The 15,761-nt window shown below is 45.4% G+C and overlaps 1 protein-coding gene across 7 annotated transcripts in view; it reads right to left on the bottom strand.

Annotated features, from left to right (window-relative positions):
* The window catches only part of LOC140384389 (inner centromere protein A-like), a 111,056-nt gene that overhangs the window by 27,770 nt on the left and 67,525 nt on the right, over window positions 1–15,761 (bottom strand). For all 7 annotated transcript variants that reach the window (XM_072466046.1, XM_072466045.1, XM_072466048.1 and 4 more), the window contains 7 exons: window positions 14,472–14,514; window positions 7,979–8,096; window positions 7,010–7,144; window positions 6,175–6,284; window positions 4,177–4,300; window positions 2,316–2,438; window positions 175–368 (listed from right to left, as the gene is read on the bottom strand). In XM_072466046.1, the coding sequence (XP_072322147.1) occupies window positions 175–368; window positions 2,316–2,438; window positions 4,177–4,300; window positions 6,175–6,284; window positions 7,010–7,144; window positions 7,979–8,096; window positions 14,472–14,514 (847 nt within the window). The remainder of the gene's footprint in view (window positions 1–174; window positions 369–2,315; window positions 2,439–4,176; window positions 4,301–6,174; window positions 6,285–7,009; window positions 7,145–7,978; window positions 8,097–14,471; window positions 14,515–15,761) is intronic.

The following is a 15,761-nucleotide window of genomic DNA, read 5'->3' as shown; positions in this document are numbered from 1 at the left end:
AAAAAAAAAGTGTACTATCCAGAACTACTGGTATTGGGGTACGAAAAAATTTCAATTTGAGTGAATGAATCAGTACTACAAAAGATGGCCACACATTTGGCCGAGCATTTAGGTCAGAGATTAATTTTCTCTACAATACATAGATGACAGCTGCAACATTTTATTGCTCCATACTTCTCTGCTTGGATGCTCTCTTGCTCCAGCTTTCTTTCCCGCTCCCTATCTGCTGCCAGTTGCCGCTCACGTAGTCGTTCTCTCTCTAGCTCAGCTTGCCGTTGCTCTTGAAGCTTTCTGGCTTCTGCCATTTTACGTTGCCGCTCTAGCTCTTCCTCCTTCTTGCGCTGATGTAACTCTAGGCGTTCATCTTCCTGCAGGAATAAACACTAATCAATTGTTCTCAGCTGGTCAGAATTTGAAGGAAGCAGTTAACATTTGAAGATCACAAATTGACTTTTTTGCTTAATAGGACTGAATAGTCAAAATGGGCCATTTGTTGTACAAGTATTTAAAGAGCTATTAAAACAACCAAAGTCTTGGCAAACAACATTTTCGGGAGGTAGAAAATAATCCACAATGTTAGCTTATCTGTGCTACACAAATAAAAAGGAAATATTATGCACTGGCAAACCACGGCATGCTGGCGAAAATTTATCCAAGGAAGGATGTGAAGAAAAGTAGAAACCCATTTTCTGACATTATACATTCAGTACCTTGATATAATCACTTGCCGTAGAGGTTGTAAGCGCCTCATCTTGAAAATAAATTGACTTGGCGTCCCCAGGAGTGTGCGGTTTGGTGGCCAATGTTTTTGTTTTTTTAAATCACTAGCATCGCTTGACAGAAGCAGCTAAGACAGACCTAGGATAAGTTATATTCAACTGATATCCTACTATGATCAATGTTCAAAGAAAACAGATACTTGGGCATGATGAAAGGAGACTCACTGCTTCCATTAAATTGCATCTTCGCACAATACAATCTCTTGCATTGGGAGGGAGAGCAAGAGTGAAACAGCAAGAGCACAACATGAGACACAGGGGCAGGGGATTATTCTGCACCTCCACGCCGTGTTTCTCTGTGGCATCAAAGCGATTTCTCAAATCCAACGGCGGGAGTTCGCCAGCGGTGAGACCTGAAGATCCTGCTGGCAAGAACAGCTGAAAATTTACACCCCTGCCGCCCCAACAGATAAAGTGAAAGATTTCATAAACATTTTGGTCCAATACAAAAGTCTCTTATCCCTCCCAAAAGAAAAATGTCAATTTTTGGAAGTTTTAAATATGCGTGACAATTTACTTCATATAATTAATAGCACATCTTGTGATACCAAAACTTCCTCAGCTCATTGTGATCCATTTAAACACAACAAATGTATGCTAAAGTATTTGTTGCAGTTGTATGAATAAAGCATAGTCCCGAGCCGGATGCATCTCCTTAACAGGAATCTTAGCTCAATGCATACAGATGCACCACGTGGATGCTTTAGATTCCATTTGGTGACTGTCTTAGGCTGTTGTCATACACCTGGTAAACATTGCCAAAGAATTTCAGGCAAGTTAATTCAAATAATGTATCAAAGTTCAGAGAAGTAAGAAACAAATGCGCCAATAGTTCACTTGGTGGCCTGGAGTAAAAGCAGGAGTTGGTCACCGTACCAAATTCACAAGGAAATGGAATCAAGCTCAGCTGTGATCCTCTCATGTCAAATAGCCTGCTGACACACTTTTCCTTGGTTCAATATTTAAGGACATAGTACACAAGTATTAAGTTGCCATTGTCCCAAATGACCATAGGCTGCTTTCCCCTTTGATGGAGAGCGCTGACTGGTGGTGGTTTAACCCGAGGATCACCACACCTCAGGCGAGGGGAAAGGCTGAGAAGGCAGGGCCTTCATGAATAACCGCAGCCAGTACAGGAAATGAAAGTGCTGCTGGTCACGGTCTGCATCATGAAACCGGCCCCCGATACACATAATAATAACAATCTTTATTAGTGTCACAAGTAGGCATACATTAACTCTACAATTAAGTTACTGTGAAAATCCCTAGTCACGACACTCCACCACCTGTTCAGGTATGCTGAAGGAGAATTCAGAATGTCCAATTCACCCAACAAGCATGTCTTTCGGGACTTGTGGGAGCAAACCCACACAAACATGGGGAGAACACACAGACTCTGCACAGACAGTGACCCAAGCTAAGAATCAAACCCGGGTCCCTGGCGCTGTGAAGCAACAGTGCTAGCCACTGTGCTACCATGCCACCCTATTACACAGGGGGAACAGAGGTAGTATTGCAATACTACAGCAGACATACCAGCTGTTGCAATTTCTGTTTTCGAGCATCCTCTTCTTGCAATCTTCGAGCTTCTGCCTCTTCCGTCCTTTTAGCAGCCACTTTCTTTTTAGCTTTATCTTCAGCAATCCGCTCCTCACGCATCTGTAAAGGGATGTAGAATGCTACATTGATCTCTCCAAGTGAGGCTGCATAATATATTTTTTTAAAAGGGGGGGTGGGGAGAAAGAATGTCTGTTCCCCAACTTGTTTGACACCTGGGTTACCTGCAATAAGTTATACTTAAATATCAGAATTATACCTTTTTTTTTTTAAAATAAACATTTTATTGGGGTATTTTTGGTTTTACAACAACAACAAAATAAACAATGTACATGAGTCTATAAACAGAGTGCAAAAAGCCTGCTTCCTCCCTTACAGGTCCCACTTTTATTACCCCCCTACTCTCAGCTAAACTAACCCCCCCCCCGGTCTACTGACGATTAATTTTCCGCAAAGAAGTCGACGAACGATTGCCACCTCCGGGCGAACCCCAACAGTGACCCTCTCAAGGCGAACTTGATTTTCTCCAAACAGAGAAAGCTAGCCATGTCAGATAGCCAGGTCTCTGACTTCAGGGGCTTTGAGGCTCTCTAAGCTAATAATATCCGTCTCCAGGCTACCAGGGAAGCAAAGGCCAGAACGTTTGCCTCTTTCACCTCCTGGATTCCCAGATCTTCCGACACTCCAAAAATCGCCACCTCCGGACTCGGTGCCACCCTTGTTTTTAACACGGTGGACATGACATCTGCAAACCCTTGCCAGAATCCCCTGAGCTTTGGGCATGTCCAAAACATGTGGACATGGTTCGCTGCCCCCCCCCCCCCCCCACACCTATCTTCTACCCCAAAGAACCTGCTCATCTGGGCCACTGTCATGTGAGCCCAGCGAATGACCTTAAACTGTATTAGGCTGAGCCAGGCGCATGTTGTGGACGTGTTGACACTACTCAACGCATCCGCCCAGAGACCATCCTCTCTATCTCTCCTCTTAACTCCTCTTCCACTTGCGCTTCAGCTCCTCAGTTTGCGTGTCCTCTGACCCCATGAGTTCCTTATAGATGTCAGAGACCTTCCCTTCTCCCACCAACACTCTGGAAACTACCCTATCCTGTATCCCCCTTGGTGGTAGGAGCGGGAAGGTTGAGACCTGCCTACGTAGGAAGTCCTGCACCTGCAGGGACCTGAATTAGTTTCCCCTCGCCAAACCAAATTTCTTCTCCAGCTCCCTCAAGCTAGGAAAGCTCCCCAGCACATCCCCCATCCTCTCAATTCCTGCCCTCTGCCATCTCCGAAACCCCCCGGCCATCCTTCCCATGGCAAACCGGTGATTATTACAACTTGGAGACCAGACCGATGCTCCCTCCACTCCCACATGCTTCCTCCATTACTCCCAGACTCTTAGGGCTGCCACCACCATGGTGGAGTACCGTGCCGGCAGGAACCACAGAGGTGCCGTTATCAACGCCCCCAAGCTAGTGCCCTTACATGAGGCCGCCTCCATATGCTTCAATGCCGACCCTCCCACCACCACCCACTTCCTAATCATGGCTATATTCACCGCCCAATAGTAGTTACTGAAGTTTGGCAGTGCGCCCGCCCTCTCCACGGCTTCGCTCAAGCATCCCCTTTTATACTCGCGGGGTCTTGCCCGCCCATACAAAGTCAGTGATAACTTTGTTAACCCATTTAAAAAAAGGACCGCGGAATAAAGATGGGGAGACACTGGAACACAAACAGGAATCTCGGAAGGACCGTCATCGTCACCGTCTGGACCCTCCCACCTTCGGAAATCATCCTTCACTTGGTCGACTAGTCGAGCCAGATGGAGTTCAGAATTATACCTTTTCATTCTTCTCATCAATCTGTGAATTTTTTTGATTAATTTTTCTTTTTCTCTTTTCCTCCTCCTGCTGTTCAACTTTGGAACGAGTTTCCAAAACACGTTTCAGCCGCATTTCCCGCTTTCTGTGCAAGAAAAAACAATTGTATTCAAAAATCATGTTTGGAAAAGAACAAGAAGCATGTTTGGAAAAGAACGATAACACCCATCTTGCATAGAGCCCACACGGTCTTTCGATAAGCATGTTTTTCAGTTTTGGTCGTATAAACACTCATCATTCAATTTGAATCAACGACATTCAACCATCGGAAATTCATCTACAGTGGAATCTAAACTCTCTACCCATTTTGCCATCTGCAGAGGAGAAACTTTACTTTTATTTTACAACTTTTTTCCTTGTTCTAGGGTGTCATCTTTATGCCTCCTAGCTGCCTTTGCTCGGGACATTAATAGCCCCATTCCAGCTCCATTTCCATTCCTTAATGCTATCTCAACTGAGGCCAGTACAAAATGGGCATTTTACTGTGGCACATCTCTTTTCCTCAGCTTTTTCTGCTAAGCCTGCTACTTCATGCCTTTCCCCACATTAACACAACCCCATGCAGCTTACTTTCCTCTTTTCAAACACTGTCCCATCTCCATTACCATGTTTCTTCAGTTAACCGGCTTCTTTATTTTATTTTCCTTTGACATTTTCACTTTTTGGAATATCTTCAGCTTGTCCAAGCCACTGCCTTACCCCTGAAATTACTTCCACCCTTTACTGATTCACAGAACTAATCTAGGAACCAGCAATGTGTTTATGCAGCAAACACCATTCAAGTATAATGCTTTAAGCTTTAAAATTAACTTTTGTTCTCAGATTAGTACTTAGAAATATACACAATGGGGAACAGACCTTGTTTTAACTCATTTTCTATACTTTGCTTCAGCTACACTTAAAATCCAGCATCTCTCCTTCCTAGCACTTTTTGCTAGTTTTGTGTACTGACTAACTCAAAATGATGCACTGAGACACTCTACATAACCATGAATTCCTGTAATGTGGATCAGAGTCAGTAAATGAAACAAGATGTATTATATAGAAGATGGCAATAGATAAAGCAGAAATCTCAGTAACTCTACAGAATAATCTAATGGTTAGAATCTGCAACTACATTTTGACAGTTGACACAAAAGGCGAAACATTGCGAGAAGGAATAAAAGGGGTTGGACATGTCACATGCATACTCTATTCAAGGCTTGAAATATAGACAACCCCATCCATGCTCCAACAGTCTGATAACACTTACCATCAAGGGGGTTCACAAGTTCACTAGGACAAAATATTGAAAAGCTACCAATTCCCACAGAACCATCTACCAGCATAAGAGTTAGGCCAAGCAGGGAGCAGCATTTGAAAATGTGACAAAAGGACAAATAAATCCACAACCAAAAGTCTGGGCATTTCCAACTGGATGATTATAGTAATCAAGTTAGAATGCTATTTTTAGCAAACTGCCAAACTGATGAAAAAGCAATATAGGTTTTACAGGCACTAAAATGACTAATAGTGGGGTTATTTGAGTTTTCCGGAACAAGGACCTTTGTTTCTGGTTTGCAACCACTATTTGTTGAAGAACTTGTTGGTATAGCAGTTTATCACACTTCCAACGTCCTTCATTTACAGTTAATTAGTTTGAAATGGCCCCAGTAATGAATGAGAAGCTCTTGCTGGGTGGTATTGGTTGAAGAAAAAAATGTTGGCCAGGATTGAAAATTCTTCTCTTCAAACTGCAATGGGATCTGAAGATTTTAAATCTAATTTTTGAAGAATGAACGATGTGGCCATATCTGGAACCAGTAGGGTAAGAATCAGATATTTAAAGGCAAATAACAGCAATCCCGTGGAAAAAGTAAGCGTTTTCACAAATAATTGTGCTCAATATTTTATCAGCTTCTTCTACTCCTCAGCTAGCCTCAGTCTGGAATACTGCATTTAGACAGCACATTTTCTTACTTTTTAAGCTCTTTCAATTTGTGTTTCTTTTCTTCCTCCACTCTCCGTATCCTTTCTTCCTCCTGTTCTTGCTTCTTCTTTAGATTTTCCAGGCGTATTTTCTCCTTTTCCTAAAATATACAAGGCAGCTACTCAGACAACAGGTGTTTTACTCTAGTGATAAAATTACCCATCAACAAAAAAAAGAAACAAACCATGGTAGTCAGGTTTGTAACAGATGTCCATTATCCTCAGATTTACATTTAAAATCAAATATCCTTACAATCCACTTCCGTTATTCTCCCTCTCCTAAGCTATTTGAATAACCACAAATCCACAGGACAAGACACTTTTAGTTGTCAGCCTCCAAGACCAGGAAAGTAAAATAAAATTCCAATGAGAATACCAAAAGAAAGGAGGCAAGATTGCACAGTGGTTAGCACTGCTGCCTACGGCATCGAGGACCCAGGTTCAATTCCGGCCCCCTGTCAGTGCGGAGTTTGCACATTCTCCCCATGTCCACAACCCAAAGATGTGCTGGGTAGGTGGATTGGCCACGCTAAATTGCCCTTTAATTGGAAAAAAATAATTGGGTACTCTAAATTTTAAAAAAAGAGAATACCAAAAGATTATGGTAAGGGTAATTTCCAGGATGTTCCAAAACTATGCATGCCAAACCTCGAAATCCAAACTATCAAACGGAGGAAATTAAAATGCTACACAATTATTACATGCAAGGCTAAAATAAAAGCAATTTTTCCAACTGGGTAAAGGCATCTAACAGAGGGCAAATTCTTAAAATGGTCTCCATGTCCACAAAGATATATGAACAACACGAGAAGGCAGGCATAGATACCTTGGGATCAATTTTCAGAGGCGTGTTACGTTTAATGAAGGACTTCACCATTGAGCGGCCAACAGAAATAGGACTCATCAGCAATTGGTTCTTCTGAATTGTGTGTAGGAAACTTGCGTGTTTCGGGCGAACTACCTAAAAAAAGCAAAAATTGAACTCGCTGATCTCAAGTGTATGCTGGGATTGAGGGAGTGGGAGCAGAAGCATTTGCAATCACACTTTTAAAAAGCAACTTAAAGTTGGAGAAACAAAATAGATGGTGAAATAATTTTGATACACAAGGATTGCAATTTTACTTCTGCACCGAGATAAATAGAACCAGAAATATCATTTCTTTGAATACAAATAGTAAGCCTTGTAGCTTTCAGTTAAACGTTCCTACAAAGAACAAACCAAGTTGAAATATGTACTCAATATGAATCAGATGTGTAAAGAGTGAAAAACACTACACGGTGCCAGACCTTATGAACCAATAATATTGATATTTTGAATGGTGTTCCTCAAATCTTACAAAATGTGACTCATTGGTATTAGTAATAGACACATATTGAAGGCAAGAGAAAAAAAATTAGGAAAGGACCACATTCAAAAACTAAGAAAGCGGCGAGGGATTTTATAGTGTCAGTTTAAAAAAAAATAAAGAAAAAGGCCAATTAAATAAGATGCTACTAAATGGAGTACTTAGTCATGTGCCTCAAACTTATGGTACTGGAATGGGAGGGAGAATTAGATACCATGGCCGTGGACAGTACTAACAAAAATCATGTCCGTGTGGAGTTTGCACATTCTCCCATGTCTGCTTGGGTCTCACCACCACAACCCAAAGATGTGCAGGGTAGGTGAATTGGCAACGCTAAATTGCCCCTTGATTGGAAAAAAAAAAGAATTGGGTATTCTAAATTTATTTTTAAAAAGTAAATAAAATGAGGTAATGCAAATATTATGGAAAGTTTTGCTTGCAAGACTTACCTTGCTAGCAGGACACAGTGGTGAAGGGGTCTTCTTTTTTGGTGGAGAATCATCACATATCAGTACCCCAGAGTGATTAAGCACATCTTCCAATCTTCGCTTGCAACTATCTTCACATCTAAGAGCAAACAATAATGCCAATTATGTTCCAAACTAGATGACCAAAATAGCATGATCTGATCCAATGCAATCCCATACTGTCATTTTATTTCATTCCAGAACTTGAACTCCCTTTTGCTCAAGGATATTCAGCACCAAGGTTGCACGTGCTCATGCACAAATAGAAAGTAGAGTATACACTCAAGATCACTTAAAAGTTTTTAAAATGCTATGGCTAATGCTTTGGGGATTATCTCCACTCTTCCATGAACGGAGTGGTCACACGAAAGGTGGAGCTCTCCTGGAAATTTTTCGTTGCACCTTTGTAACCCGTTGAACAGGCACCAAAAACACATAAGTGAACCAACCAAACCCCCAGCTATAATCGACCTGATTGAGATGCTGGCGAACCAGCAGCCAGACTGCAAGGCTGATAGAAACAAAGAGAAAGACCCCAACCCCAGAACAGGGCAACTCCCGTGGCATCGCAGACCTGGATACAGACCCAGCAGTCACCAACACCAACCCAGTCATTGACGGAGAAACTGATGGAAGTTTATCTCCACAGAGCTCCAAAGGCGCAGAGGGGCAGCAAAAGAGGACCTCATGGCGGTAATGGAAGTCAGCAATAGAGGCCATGCTGGCTCCCATAAAGGGAGCAATGGACAAAGGGGAGTGGAGACTGGAGGGCCAAGAAGTGACAGTTTGAGACCTGGGAGAAAGCAGCCACTGACCCCCAGAAATAGACATGGTCCACAGGTCACTCTGCCAAAAACCAAAGGCAGGGAAGTTCCACACATACAAAGATAAAGAACAGGTCCTGGGGTGGGCAAAGAACACGGTCCTGTAAGTGGGAAGGACACACCACTCACATTATGGTGCCGGCCTGGCCAAGCATTGGGTGGAATTTAGCACTCTTAGCAAACAAAAGAAGAACAAAGTTGCACTCTTAAAAACAATTTGCGATTTGGTAGGCTATACCCTGCAAGACTATGGGTCACGCACAATGACAGGGAACACTACTTTATTACTCCGGAGAACGGGTTCGGGCAGAAGAACGGACTCGGGAGGAAATAATGCAGAAAGACTCAAAAATATAGACTCATACAAAATAGACTGGGGGTGGGGGGGGGGGGGGGGGGTTTGAAGAGTTATGGAGAACGGCCAGGTTGAGATCAGCCTCAATCGAATGGCGCAGTAGTCTCGATGGGCCAAATGGCCTGATTCTACTCCTATATATCTTTCTGTATATCTCCGAGCTCAAGGATGAAGTAGTTCTTGGATAGACAACTTCCTGGCTGTGGGGGAGGAAGAGTCAGGGACTGGAAGCACCGCTAGGTCTGGAGGTCATGGAATTTATCAATTCCATGCAGTCAGGGAGGGCTCCTGGACCAGACAGGTTCCCAGTAGACTTACAAAATGTCTGCGGTAGCTGTTCATTGACTCATTGCCGAGGAGGGCCCTACTGCCCACACTCGCACAGATTTGATTTCACTGATCCCAAAGATAGACAAAGACCCGACGGAGTGTGGGTCATACGGACCCATCCTACTGCTGAACACGGATGCCAAAGTCCTGGTAAAAGCTCTGGCGAGACGACTGGCGAGTCACTTGCCAGAAGTAATCGCAGATGATCAGACTGGGTTTGTCAAGGGCAGCGGTTGGCGAACATCAAACACCTGCCAAACATGGTTATGACCTCACCTGGGTCGAAGACACCAAAAGTGCTCACCTCCTTGGATGCAGAGAACGCATTCGGTCGAGTGCCTCATGGGAGGTACTGGAATGGTTTGGGCCAGTGTTCACCTCATGGGCTGTACAGCACTCCCCATGGAGAGAGAATGTGGATGAACACCACCAGCTGTAACTATTTCCAACTGCACAGAGGCACGAGGCAGGGATGCCCGCTGCTGCTCACTCTGGTAATTGAGCCCCTGGCCATCGCTCTAAGATCAGTGTAGGGGCAGAGTGGAGACAGGGATCACAGAGTTTCACTCTATGCTGATGACTAGTTCCTCTGTCTCAAATCCCCTAGCCAGCATGGGTAAGATTATGGAACTCGAGGGAGTTCGGAGCCTTCTTGGGATACAAACTAAACTGGAGCAAGAGCAAAATCTTCTAGGTGAACCCCAGGGGTGAGAAGCAGAGCTGGAAACCCTGCCTTCAAACTGGCCCAAATCAAGTTCAGATAACTGGGGATCCAGATAGCTCTCAACTGGACGGACTCCATAAGTGGAACCTGTTCAACCTGGTGGATGAAGTGAAGAGGGACTGACAAGAGGTGGAACTCCCTCCCATTATCCATGGTGGGTAGAGTGCAGACGATAAAAATGAACGTGCTGGCACATCCGATCGTTCCAGATCTTCATCCCCAAACCCTTTCTTCGCCAAGGTAGACAAGCTAATTACAGTTTGTGTGGGGGCTGGAAAGAACCCAATGATCTGCAAAACGTTCCTACAGAGGGCAGCATGGAATTACCGAACCTCCTATTCAACCACTGGTCAGAAACTGTGGAAAGGGTGCGGGGTTGGGGGTTGAGCTGGAGGCAGACTGCGTACGGATGAAAGAGACCTCCTGTATTGGCATATCCCTGCAGGCACAGGCCACCACACCATTCCCATTGCCCCCAGCCTGGTAGTGGGAGCCATACCAAGAACTTGGAACTAGCTCAGTCACCACTTCAAACTCCGACATGTCTGCTGCGGCCCCAATCTGCAGAAATGATAGGTTAATTCCACCAAAAGTAGACTACACTTATAAAACCTGGAGATGGGGTGCTGACAGTAAGGGACCTCTACATAGTCAGCCAACTGAGGAGAGTGCCGTCCCCCCCCCCGCCACCAAGCAAAGGCTAGGGTATCAGCCTCCCTCTGGTTGCTCGGATACCCTGAAGACCGCCACTAGTGTGCACAGCTCCATCACTCCCAACTCTGGGCATGGCCTCAAGAAGGACACCCAGTACCCAACAACTCGAGGGCATGCCCAGATCATGTGGGTGTGGTTAATCGGACCTCCGTCCGGAAAGAACCTACTCATTCGTGTTCTTGTTACGCGTGCACCACCTTCAGTTGCGTTAGGCTCAGCCCTGCACATGTGGAGGTAAAGTTTGCCTTGTGCAGTACTTCAATCCAGAGTCCTCCCCCCAGCACCCTGCCTAGTTCTTCCTCCCATTATTTCTTTGTCTCATCCAGGGATGAATGTACCTGATCTAACATGTCCGTACAGCTCCCCTCACCTGGGTCGCACACATTCAGCAGTCTAATAATCAATCTCCAGGTATCGGAGGGTACGTTGTTTCCTTGCGAAGGGAGATTTTTGACCTGTATGTACCTCGGGTTGTTCCCTCTCGGGAGCTGAAGCTTCTCCACGAGTTCCGCCAGGGTCACCACTACTATCCATGCGCATGTTCCTAACAGTCATGTCCCCATATCCGTTCTCCACCTTTTGAAGGCAGCGTCCCTTGTTACGGGGGTGAACCGGTGCTTATTTGAGTTGGGGGCCACGGTGGGCATTTGGGTCAGTCCGAAGTGCTTCCCCATTTGATTCCACATTCAGAACGTGGCTACTACCACTGGACTGGAGTATCTGGCTGAGTGTGGGGTGCAGTTGTGGCTAGCACTCGGAGGGATATCCCAGCACAGGAACCCAAACCACTTCAGAGGTACTCCTATTCGACACTGTCAAAGGTCTTTTCTGGGTGCAGGGAGATGATCATTTCTGGTGTTCTCTCCCTAGATGGAGTCATGGTTACATTCAGCAGATGCCCGATGTTCGCTTTGCCAGTGCTTTCTTCAGGATCTTGGCATTCGTGTTAAGGAGTGAGATGGATCTGTAGAACTCACATTCTGTCAGGTCTGCCTTTTTTTGGGAATGAGCGATAGAGTACAGAGCCAACGTTGGCATTCGGGTACCCCTTGCTTGTGAATCTGCAGGTGCGGGGCCAGTGCTGGCATGAATTTATTTTCATAGAAGTCCACCGGGAATCCATCCAACCCCTTCCCCACCTGCATGGAGTCAATGCTCTTTATGACTTTCCTTAGCTCTAATGGTGCTTCCAGGCCCTGTCCCCCATCTTTCCCCAAGACTGGCATGTCCAGTCTGTCAAGGAACTGCTTCTTCTCAAGAGTCCCCCTCTGGGGTTTGGAGGTATACAGCTCCCGGCAAAAGGTTGCAACGGCTCCATTGATCAGTTCTGGTGCTGCAACTAGCTTGCCGCTCCGGTCTTTTACCTGGGCCATTTCCGTCGTGGCTGCCTGCTAACCTTTTTTTTGTTTTTGTTTTATTTTTTTTAAATTTAGAGTACCCAATTCATTTTTTCCAATTAAGGGGCAATTTAGCATGGCCAATCCACCTAGCTTGCACATTTTTGGGTTGTGGGGGCGAAACCCACGGAAACACTGGGAGAATATGCAAACTCCACACGGACAGTGACCCAGAGTCGGGATCGAACCTGGGACCTCAGCGCCGTGAGGCCGCAGTGCTAACCCACTGCGCCACCGTGCTGCCCTTCCTGCTGTGCTAACCTGACGGGGTCTAGTTTGGAATCCGATTAAATTGGATATCTTAAATTAAAGAATTGAATACTTTAAATTAAACTAACCTCAAGCAAACTGATAGGAATTCAGACTTGACCAAAGACAATACATGACCCAGACCAACTGCCAGAACAATCACTTAATTAAGAGCATGTCGCACCCTGTTGATATGCACTGGTCTATTGTCAGTACCCCAATCGAGCCAGACTCAGGCGCCCAGAGGTCCCACCTTATGTGGAACGAGGTATGTGCAGACCACACCACTGGAGATGGACACCTGGCTCAGGTGTCCTGTCAAATGGCCATCAGCTGGATAGTTGTGTGTTGGGACCCCCTCCTGAGGCCTTATTGGCAGAATGTCTGATTACGCGAAGGGAGGAAGGGATAAAAATAGACGCCCAAGGCACCCCAGCAGCGAAGACACACAATGGTGACCTTGACCATCCAGAAGGAAGGATGAAAGGAGCTGCCAGTGAAACCCACCTTCGTGACGATGGACCAGAGGGACTCGGGAATCGGACCTTTCTGTTCAATAGTGCCATCTTTACCAATAGGAGAGACCTGTGGGCTCTGTCTACTTCTGGGGGGTTTGGGGAAATTCGTTCCCCTGACCAGCTTCCCCAGCATCTGGGTGGCATACTTAATGGGGCTCCTGTCCTCTTATGCCCACAATGCAGAGATTAGACATTGCAACCAGTCTCCTCTACTTTCCCTTTCAACGTCCCCTGGGTCGCCACCAATATTGCCACCTCAGTCTCCAATGAGGTGACCCGGTCACTCTGGTCAGTTGCTGTAGTCTTCTCCAGCTCCCTATGGTTGCCTCCGGTCACTGCTCGGTCTTTTCCAGTGCCACCTTGGGCATCCTCGACCGCCACCTTCACCACTGCAATCATCTCTAATTTGATGGTGTGCGCTTTAAGAGTGCCATCCACTCGCTTAATCAGGGGGTAGTCTGTCATGTGCCTCGGCTACTCTGCCTGTTTGGGTACATCCAGCTTCATCCCACTCTGCAAGCTCATCGTTGGCCCATCCTTCCTTTCCAGGCCCTTACTGATCCTGCCATCTTGGACCCTAGAATTATTTGCGGCCAATTTTCAGTAGCTGTGGTGGTCTTGGAAGGAAGATAGGGGCAATGTTCGCAAACTTAGTGGTCTATTTTTGAGCTTAAAACATGCCAAATTCAAACTTCCGGAGGACAGCCACCTTTCCTGCGTCGACTCAGCAAGCACATTACAGGCACCAGAGATCCCTCAGTTTCATCCTTTTTTTGAGGCCATGTCCAAAGTCGTGGGGATGAGGGTAGAGCCATAACCTTTAGTGGCGGTCTTCGGGGTGTTGAACAGCCAGAAATGAGGGGTGGAGCCGGTGATCTGGCCTTTGCCTCCCTGATTGCCCATGGAGACTCTTGCTCAGATGGAGGTCAGCAGTGCCACCTAAGGCTGAAGACTGGCCGTCCGACCTAGCAAAATTCTGGACGCTCGAGAAAAAAAAAAAGAAAATTGCCATTGTGGGTTGGAGGAAAGGTTCCACTGCACGTGGAAGCAGTTCACCAATATCTGCAAAGACCTGTTCGTGACCAGCAGTTCGGGCGGGGGGAGGGGGGGGCATAAAGTTCAGGGATAGTGAAATGTTTGCACAACACCAGGGCCCACAAGCAGCACTACGGCCCTAAAAGAAGGCACAGCCTTCAGGCCAGGCTCTAACACCTTTGGTACGCCTTGCCCTGTGGAGCTGTATGCTTGGGACCACCCGTGCCCTCAGGTTACAGCAGGATATTTGTTAGGCCATAGGCCATGTTTGACATAAACAAAAATATTTTTGTTTAATCGAGCACAAAATGGCCCACACAGAAACTCACCCAAGCCTCTGATTGCCAGAACTCAGCTCATCAGAATTGCTATCTGTGGAGTAAAAACACAGTATCAAAACACCAAGAAACAAGTAAATACTACTCCAAAAATTGTAATGGTTACTAGCCAGCCTCAAAGCTTCTGTTCAATCTACTTATTCAGTAGCTTGATGCTCTCAATCAGTTTCCCTTCAGATACATTCCAAAAGTAGGAAGAGAGTCAGAGTGGTTTAGAAAGAGAAATCCAGAGAATTTTGTATAGGAAGTTGGGCCTATTTTGTGCAATTCTAACCTTCGCACTCGGAAGATATTAAGGCCTTGCAGGGAGTATAGGCGAGGTTACTAGGATGATGAACCGCATGTGACATTGGATTTATTCTACCCAGCTTAAGAGGAAGACAGCCTTTGCTTAACTTCATCTGACAGAAGGCACCTCCAAAACTGCAGGTCTTCCTCAGTACTGCACTCGAATGTCAGCTTTGATTTTGGAGTAGGTCTTGCACCTACAACCTTCTGGCAGAGGGAACAGCACCACCAACTGAGCCCCAGCTAACAAACAATACAAGGAAACCCTTAAAAAAACTTCAAGAGCTTCTGCACCCAGACCATCTCTCCTCGGAAAACACTACAGCTGACCTGCCCCGAAGGGGGCAAACACACAAATATCCAGTTCAGCATGCTTAAAGAAGCATTTACCAAATTCACAACATCTAACATCTGTAAAGGAACACCAGGGTTGTGCAGCTGCAAAGGTCCCCCCAAGTACCAATGTGAATTGCTGGTTTTGTGGACACCCGTTGCAAATCTCATTTCAGTCATCAGAGAATGCACAGAAAACAAAAAGTTATTTATATCTTGGACTCAAAAGAATAGGGTATACAACTACCACGATGTAGACCTGAATTGAAGGTCTACATGATGCGAAGAGATTGAAGAAACTGCTAAAATGTTTCAGAGCCGAAAAATGAAATTCTCAATTTTGATAGAACAAGAAAGTATTTAATCTGCCAAGTACATCAGTTATAAGAGTTTAAAAATTTATAATAACTGTTGAAGAAACAGAGGGAGAAATGGTGAATTTTCTCCCCAAACACAGGGTTCAGATCTGGAATCCACTGCCCAAGTGGGTATTGGATTTCATAGGACTGTTCAAAAGATAATCGAGCATGCCCCCTTGAAGACTAATTTGCAGGATCAAAGGGGAAAAGATGTAAATATAGGACACCTCCTGACAGTTCTTTCAAACACCCATGCACATAGAATAGGCTGAAATGGACCCCATGCCAAAAGATACCAAGT

This window comes from Scyliorhinus torazame, chromosome 10 (genome assembly GCF_047496885.1).
Source record: "Scyliorhinus torazame isolate Kashiwa2021f chromosome 10, sScyTor2.1, whole genome shotgun sequence".
In the NCBI taxonomy this organism is placed as follows: domain Eukaryota; kingdom Metazoa; phylum Chordata; class Chondrichthyes; order Carcharhiniformes; family Scyliorhinidae; genus Scyliorhinus; species Scyliorhinus torazame.
This window is presented reverse-complemented; position numbering and strand designations above follow the sequence as displayed.